Genomic DNA, 9,266 nt, shown 5'->3' on the forward strand with positions numbered 1-9,266 from the left:
TAAGCAAAGCAGTACTTCCCAAAATACTCTCCCAGGCTGCAGCAATTTCCACATTGAAGGTTCCTCCAGACAGATGTGTTATCCTCCTACAGAACACTACCCCATGGGCTTTCTACCCATTTATTTGTCCAGCTACCTCTTTAATCCATGTAAACCTTTAGCAACCCTAACATCCTGAAATCTTACTCTTCTCTTACTAAGAATTAAGTGATAGTTAATAGAATAATTTTTTTCTTTTATTCAATCTCATCTTTTCACCCTCTGTTAAGTCACAACTAGTCATAAAGTAAATTGCTAGTGTTTTGTCCCTAAAAAAAAAAAAACATATCCTTCAATAGAGAACAATCCCAACAGAAAAAACTTGCTTCCAAATACCGAACATACCACAAACACAATCCACAATCTCTACTCTCACTGAAAACCATCTGAAATGCTAAAATCACACTCATACACTAATTTCTCCTAAATTCCTTGAACTAAAAAAAAATCAGTTTTATACTTGCAATTATTGCGAATTATTATTAAAGCTATTATTTTCCCTCACAGATATATCTCATTTAATATTCTAAAGCATTAAGTAAAATGCTTACATGAATTTTTAAGTAAAATATTGATTCTAACTTGTCTAATACTTACATAACCATTTTTAAACTTCACAATAGCAATGCACACTAAAAAGATCACAGGAGCTACAAAAGAGCAGTTTAACAGGTCAATACATAACAATTCTTCTCAAACTTAAAGTATAAACTAGCAGGTTACACCATATTTAATAACTATGATTAGAACACCAGTACACATTACCTGACCATGAAGTGTAGCTGGTAGTTTCTTACAAATACAAAAAACCATTAAGACAGTAAAATCTGTTCAATTTTAGGAAAATATCAGATATTTATTCTGCTCAGAATATCACAATAATATCATAATATTGTAATAATTTCAAGGGAGTGTGTAAAGATAGTATTTCTAATTTTTCCACATTTTGAATGGCAAATTCTCTGAAGAATACTTGTCATCTTTTCAACTGTACCACACAATCCAATATCAGGAAAAAAGCTGAAAAATATCATAGTGTCTTATACTATAAAAAAGAAACACAGCCTTCAAATATCTTTCCATCTATGGTTGTTGCTACACACATTAGACCTACCTTGTATTTCTTCAGAGAAATACTTTAAGGTACATAGTAACTTACATAAAAAGAACACTGTTCCAACCTTCACTAGTTTTGTAAATGATTCAAAGCTAGCATAATTTACTATCATTTTCATGACTCTCAAGAGTCTTTGAGCAAGCTTATACTGCGATGAGCAGATGAAGTGGGACACATCACAAGGTGCACTCAAATACCTGAACACTTGCGCAGTTTAGAAGGAGCTGACCCATTCTTTTCTCAGAAACAGACACAAAGAAAAATGTAGCTTTCAGTATATAAGTAAAAAGTGAAGCTCAAGGTTGTAAGCTCCAAACGAAATTATTTTTTATTCACTTCCTTTTTTTAAAGCATTTACAACACTGACATGATAGTATCCTTTGCACTTAAGCCAAACAGCCAAGATACTGATATACTCTATTTTTATGAACATGATTTCTGTGTGTACACATTAATACACAAAATCTTTTTTCATTGTTTAATTTTTCCTGTGATTATCCCATGGATTCATTTTAATACTAACCTGACAAACAAGACATCTGTTCTGCAAGTAGCATTATAAAGCCCCTATGACTGACCGCAACAGCTCAAAAATAAAGAGTAAAAAAATCTAATTGAGAGACAGAGTGAAAAGGAGTTTATTTGTAAAAAGCTAAGCTTTTATTACTTCTTCAAAGTGCATAGAGTACAGACAGAAAAATGCTATGAACAGAATCTCACCATAAACACACAGATTAGGAAATACAATCAATCTCCCTCATTTGACCTGGTTTTTAATCTCAGTATCTTTTTGAATATAACCATTGCTTTGCAGCACCCTTTTGAGGGGTAGTGGAAAAAAAAACAGAAGCAAGTAGATACTCTTTGGAAACGCACACTAGAACCATTACATGTAAGTGAAGAGTGCTCACACTGATCTCAGCTATGACATCATAGAAAAAGGGCATCTCATATATAATCACAGAATCATAGAATCATTTAGGTTGGAAAAGACCTTTAAGATCATCAGTTCCTGCCATTACCCTCGCACTGCCAAGCCCACCACTATCCATGTCTTTAAGTGCCACACCTACATGTCTTTTTGAACTCCAGGGATGGTAACTCGACCAATTCCCTGGGCAGCCAGTTCTAGTCCTTGACAACCCTTTCAGTGAAGAAATATTTTCTAATATCCAATCTAAACCCCCCATGGTGCAACTCGAGGCCATTTCCTCTTGTCCTAATCATTTGTTGCTTGGGAGAAGAGATTGACACCCACCTCTCTGCAACCTCCTTTCAGGTAGCTGTAGAGATCGATAAGGTCTCCCCTCAGCCTCCTCTTCTCCAGGCTAAACAAGCCCAGCTCCCTCAGCCGCTCCTCACAGGAACTGTGCTCCAGACCCTTCACCAATTTCGCTGTCCTTCTCTGGACACACTCCAGCACCTCAATGTCTTGTAGTGAGGGGCCCAGAACTGAACACAGGATTCGAGGTGCAGCTTCACCAGTGCTGAGTATAGGGGGACAATCCCTTCCCTAGTCTGGCTAGCCACCTGTTCCTGATACAGACCAGGATGCCATTGGCCTTCTTGGCGACCTGGGCACACCGCTGGCTCATATTCTACCGGCTGCCGACCAACACCGTCCTTTTCCGCCAGGCAGCTTTCCAGCCACTCGTCCCCGAGCCTGTAGCATTGCATGGGGCTGTTATGACCCAAATGCAGGACCCAGACTTGGCCTTGTTGAACCTCATACAGCTGGCCTCAGTCCTTCAAACCAGCCTGGCCTATCAGCCAATCCCCCCAGTTTTGTATGGTCTGCCAACTGTCCCATCATCCAAATCATTAGTGAAGATGTTAAACACAACTGGACCCAGTACTGACCCCTGGGGTACACTTACAGAAGTTCTTGTTGCCTTTAATACCTCCCAGATTCCATTCCAGGTAGACTTTTGATATTCCCAACTACATTTCTGCATACTTAGACAGTGTCTCTATATCCCTCCTAGGCTACACGCCACTGCTTCTACCTCCTGTTTATGCTTGAGTTTTTTCAGAAGCTGGGATTTTTGCTTGACATCCTGCTTATTAGGATGGACCACTTTTAAGCTTAGAGGAATAACAACCATTTTTTTTGGGCCTATCTTACCTCCAGGGCCTTATCCCACAGGACTCTTCCAAGCAGATCACTGAAGAGGCCCAAGGGTGCTCCCCTGCATGCCAGGGTTGTGGTCCTGCTTTCTGCCTTGACACCTGAGATCCTGAACCACACCATCTCATAGTCGCTATAGCAAGGGCTGCCTTCAACCTTCACATCTGCAATGAGTCCTTCCTTGTTTGTGAGTACAAGGTCCATTAGATAACTTTGGTCAGGAAGCTGTCAGGCTCTCCAGAGACTCTTGGATTACTTATGCCTGCTGCTCTCACACACACTTAGGTTAAGCTAGAACTCAGATGCCATCTCTATCTCATTTGATGGGCAAATCCTAACTCTCCATATAATGTCAAGGTGCTACTTCAAAATCAAGTTAGTTGCTCTGTCAAGGGATACAGCAGAAAACTTGGGTACATCTGATCCTAGAACTAGTATTACATTAGAACATTACAGACGTACCTACAATTTAGCAAAAATAACTAAATGTTAGCCAACAAACTCCATTAAATCAATCACTCCTGTATTACTAATCTAATACACTCCCCACAGCTTAGACATGGGAGAAGGTGGGCATTAGGAATTGTCTTATCAGGAAGAAGAAAACTAAGAGAAGGAAAAGGGAAGTGATATCTTCAAGACAAGAGCTGAAGAAGAGTGATGAGAAATAGGAAAGACACTATTTATGTATGCTTCTTCCAACCTCGGACTTTCTCTACTGAATAGCAGATTCCATTGAAGTCAGATTGCTTTATGACCCATTATAGACACCAAATCAGTAGTTTTTCTTTGGAACTTTTGTAATCAGGAAGATTTTTTTTCTCCCTAATTGGTATATCAGTCTATGTAGGGGTTTCCTACATCTTCCCCTTCTGTCCATACAAATACAATTCAATAAATATACAATATAATACAAATACAATATTAAAAAAAAAAAAAACCAGGATAGAGGAAAAACTTAATTTCACTTCCTTGTACCTCATACAACAAGGAAACAATTCAATTTGTGGCCTCAGTGATTGGTGGATTGATTTACACAACAGTTAGGAGTGGCATGAAGTGTCTAATAGCACTTCACCAGAACAATGTATGAAAATAAGTAGATGAATTGACCTCTACTTTACTCAGAGGTACAACTGCCAGATAAGTTAATAAAAGTAATTTTTGTATTTTAGGTTTTTTTTGGTTTTGTTTTGATGATTGGGGGGGTTTTATTGCTATTATAGATAACAAAAGCTTTATAAAACTTCAGCCCATCTTCAAAACCCCTCAGAATCTGTCATCCTCTGACCTAAGAAAAGCAAACAATATTAAAAGATCTACAGTCTCTCTGGCACAATGGCAGCAAGGTGCTGGATTCCACAAATAATTATATTACTTCTTAAATAATCTAAATAGTAAAAATTAAGGCTTCTAAATGAACATCACCATGTGAAAAAGAAAATGTAATTGGTAAGCTTTTAAACAGAAAAATAAGGATTTGCAGCACAGCAGCATTTCTCACTAATTTTGATGGTCCAAGTATACATATACCTCACACTTCAAGTGAATTCCCAGTGTTTTTCTACTGAGAATTCTACCAGATATTTACCTTCTGTATTAAATGCAACAGCTATAACACACTGTTTTCTATAAAATGCATTTTGTAACAAGTAAGCATTTGGTATTGTTTATTGCAAACAGGATGTTATGACGAATTAATCCTGCCATCCCCCTTCTGCTGTATGTTGCCAAAAACATCAGCTACTTCTATTCATCTCCTTTCCCCAAATAATGACAATCCTCAATCAAACTGAATGAAGACATAAGAACAAGCTCTAATTCCAATCAGAATCAAAAAGACCCTTTCTTAGTACTACCTTTCGTCACACACAAAAAACATTAGTTGTGCAAGTCCACCATCTGCTGGCCAAAAATTAACTTCAGCCAAATTATTGTAAGAGAAAACATTTTGACTAGTGGCATCTATAACATTCTCGCTGAGTTTGGTACCAAGCATTTTTCCTTTTCCTCTAAATCCCACTGGGCTGTACGCTGATGTGGCTGTCACACTGTGAACAGACTAAGCAGTTTGTATTTCCTCAGCGTCTATTCCTTTCACTAACATTTCTCCTTTATTATGTCTTTATTTTTAAATAATACCCATTTAGCCACAGCCATTAAGGGTTTTTTTTATTCTACTTGTTTTGTTCCCCACTCCTTTATTCCCCACTGCAGGAAACTTTCAGTGCTTTCTTTGCCTCCTCTTCCTATGCACCTAACACCTCAGTTAGGATTGCTGAATGCTGCTCTTCTCATTTCACCCCTTCCTTTTTTGATCTCCTTTCCTTAGTCTCACAACCTAATGAGAGTCCAATTCCATAAGAAAGAAATCTCTAACCTTCACTTTGCCCAGTCAGCACTTCAAAATTGGGTATTACTGCATTCTCTTTTCTTTAGAAATGTTGCTTATGCAACAGTAACCTTAAGATACTAAAGGACAATGAAACACAATCAAAACGAAGTGTACAGTTGTAAAAAGCTACACCAGAAGCCATTAACTGCCAACACTGAAGAAAAAAAAACAGAGACAAGAAAGAAAAAGGACAAGCTTCTGTTTCTTGAAAGAAACACTGCCTTCATATGCCCCCTTTTGGTCTCCACAAAGCAACAGTCTCTTCACCAAAACAACGCAAATCAGAATCTTCAACTATTTTCTAACGCCTTTTTATACAGCTATTTGGACACACAAAAGAATTTGGACTTCCTGCTTTCTCTCAACAATAAGCCATTGGGTGTTTATACTCATCTTTCAAAGATCACATAACCTAGTGCAAAAATTGAATCACCCTAAGCCATCTTGGCTGACGATATTTATCTCTGGAGACAGTCTTCAAGTAATTTGTCTTCTGTAAAGAAATATGAAATGTTAGCAGAGCCTCAGACCATCTGCCACAGGGAAATGCTACTATTGTTTTGAATTTCTAGAGAAGCCAGTAACATAGAACATCAAACAACTCAAGAATGCCATACATGGTATGTTCTTTTGGAGAAAAGTTTGCCTTGTATTTTTTAAATCTTCAAATCTTTTTTGAATTGCTAACATTTCTTCTGTTACACTCATTACTTAAATAATCCTTTCAAAATCCAGTTCCTATAGCTACATACATAGCCTAATTAATATCCATGCTTATTCTGTAATTCTTTAGAAAATTAGATCTGTGTTAAGAGTCTCTTTTTATCTGCGGAAATCTTGGCAAGTAACCAGCAAAATTCATTTCCTTAGGAAGTTCCCATTTGTCTGTTTTAATTCAGATGTATACAGTAATTGCAAGCACATTTCCAGGAAACTGCAGGCATTCCAAGCATGTATAAAGTACAACTCTCAATCATCCTCAGTGAAACAGAGAAGTAAAGTATTTCGTCTTTTAATTTTAAAGTTATTTAAAATATCACCAAATTTCCACAGAGGTACACAGATAACACATATATTGAAATACTAAGAAACAAATTAATAGTTCAAAAATTCTAGAGAGCTCAAAGTGAAGAAAGGGAAGAGTCATGATCAGGAAGAGCAGAAATTTCCTACTGTCTAAGGACAGAACTGTCTAACTCTTGCGGATGTGGAATTAATTTCAACCTTGCTTGGAGTCTTTAAAGTAACACAAAGATTTCAAATGAAAGACAGATTCTCAGTCACAAGGCAAGAATATTTCCTCTAAGTATAGTACCCTTAAAAGAGGGCTGGAAGGGATAAATTTCATAAAAATCTATGCATACTTCATCATAAATGCTCCCACTGACATCTGCTCCATAAATTGGTGATGCAATACTCAAGTTCTTCCAGTATTTACGCTCCAGATCTTCAAAACTTTCATGTCCTGGGGTGGCATATCTGCAGAGGAAGAGGTAGGTAGAGGTTCAGCACAGTCGTTCAATAACCACCTTCAAAATGGACTGAGCCTGCAAGCTGAATTCTAAGACATCACTTTATTTCAAATTCACTGAAAAAGAGGAATGATTAATTGTCCTGAATTCTTGTTTTCATGATTCATCATGGCATGTAACCTCCTACCTGACAGCTACAGTAACTGAAATGATACACCTACCCATACAACATTTTCCTCAATCTCCAGCATTTAAATAGTGCATCTACTGACTGTTCTCAGGCTGAGGCCCTTCCTTTTGTTTCTCTTTCATATAAAAGACAGACACAGAAAAGCCACTTAATTGACAATTATTTGTTATTTTCCTTCCTTACTACCAGCTCTGCAAAGACAGAGGTAGGTCCTGCACAAGCGTGTCTCACAACAACTCAAATGTACTAATATTGCCAAGTATTCCTTCTTCCTTCCCCATGAAAATCTTTTGAGAAAACTCACAGTGTTTCGAACAGTTGACAGCAAAAATTCTACCATGCAGTAAGAAAAAAAAATAGATAGATATATATATCCTTAAGGGAATTTTTCTTTTTACTCCTTCAGTGCAGCACAGGCCACAATACTTTTATATGTGTAAATATGTACATACTTTTGGAAGGTTACTCAAACCTCATGTAAAATCTTTGGGAATGCAGCCCAAACACACTACCATAGAAAACATTCATCAGCGACTTTTGCCTCAGGATTCTTTGTCAGGCCTATGCTCTTCCACAGGTTCTTCCCTATGTTCAGAACAGAAAACTTACCCCCCCTACTACTGCAACTCTGAGAAGTAAAGTTTCACATTACCACTGCCAACTTACTACACTTGAACTTCTGGAAAGAAAATCCAAGCATACAAGAACTAAGTAGACCAGGTACATTTCCATCATGCTATACACAGAACAGACATGCAAGTTAGTAAAGTACATCTTAACTAAAACATTCTCAAACAACATTCATATTGTGGTACCCTTCCATAACATAGGAGACATGAAAACCTCTAAGTAAGTGAAAAAATTACTCAGTAAGTGAAAAAATCACCAGCTGCCTAGCATCATTCCAAGAAACTACAACATGGGAACAAATAAATATTTGACTTGCTAAACAAGACCCCCCATATACATACCTGGCACTGGTGGCCAGCTGCCTGAACTCCTTTACTGTCATTGGCTTTTTCTTAATGTTGTACTGTGTGAAGACCCCCAACTGGCCAGTGATTGTCTGCTGAATTGGAGAAGGAATCACCAAATCTCCAATATCATTATAGTCTTTTCTTGGTTTCCACTCCTTTGGTGGGATAACCTTTAAATCAGAAATAAAAACCAGGACATCAACAGTTGCAATACTAAGTCAAAACACCTGGAAAAATCAAAAGAACCAGTCAAAGATGCTAACACGATCAAATGAACACTTGCTTACCAGCTGTTTCACTAGAACTAACTGCCCATGTAAGTACTCCTAGATAATGCAGAAACCAATTAAAAATGGGTATAGTACCACCTCAGTTCAAAAGCAGCAGCTCACTAATCCACATGAATTCAATCATGTGCAACTGTGAAAACATACACATGTATAACAGAACAGGCAAATATTTCGTAAACAGAAAGATTCAGATTCCATAATCCATGAACACATCATATTCCATGATATAATTTTTTTTTAATATTAAGCATAAGATTCACACAAAAGATTGACAGTCCCCTGTCCAAATGTTATTTGATGTGAACAATATGAATAACTATTTCTTACTGAAAAATGAAAAAATACACTTATTTTAGAAAGCTTTAGATTTGAGAATCTGTTTTAGAGTCAGCAGATTCTCAGGTGTTAGCAATAAAGTCATGAGTTTCAACACTCATACCAGTGTTCTTTAACAGGCTGTATAATTTTGAACATTCTTTGCAATATATTATTTTATCTGAAAACAGAAAACTCTCTAGATTTGAAATTGCAAGAGTTTTAAAACACAGCAACAGACATCTTTAACAAATATTTTTTGGTTTGAGTTTGAACTTTTACTTGCCCAATGACACATTCTTTGTTATACTTATTATACTTATATATAAGTATATAATATAAT

At 37.0% G+C, this 9,266-nt stretch overlaps 1 protein-coding gene across 1 annotated transcript in view; it reads right to left on the reverse strand.

The window, feature by feature from the left end:
• Window positions 1-8,488, reverse strand: part of LOC104506011 (lysine-specific demethylase 4C-like) — a gene marked incomplete at both ends in the record, with an annotated part of 10,530 nt that extends 2,042 nt beyond the window's left edge. The window contains 2 exons of the mRNA XM_010146806.1: window positions 7,044-7,158; window positions 8,313-8,488. Coding sequence (XP_010145108.1) covers window positions 7,044-7,158; window positions 8,313-8,488 — 291 coding nt within the window. The remainder of the gene's footprint in view (window positions 1-7,043; window positions 7,159-8,312) is intronic.
• Window positions 8,489-9,266: the final 778 nt, after the last annotated feature.

The sequence above is a fragment of the Eurypyga helias genome, unplaced genomic scaffold (genome assembly GCF_000690775.1).
Source record: "Eurypyga helias isolate BGI_N326 unplaced genomic scaffold, ASM69077v1 scaffold20112, whole genome shotgun sequence".
Lineage (NCBI taxonomy): Eukaryota > Metazoa > Chordata > Aves > Eurypygiformes > Eurypygidae > Eurypyga > Eurypyga helias.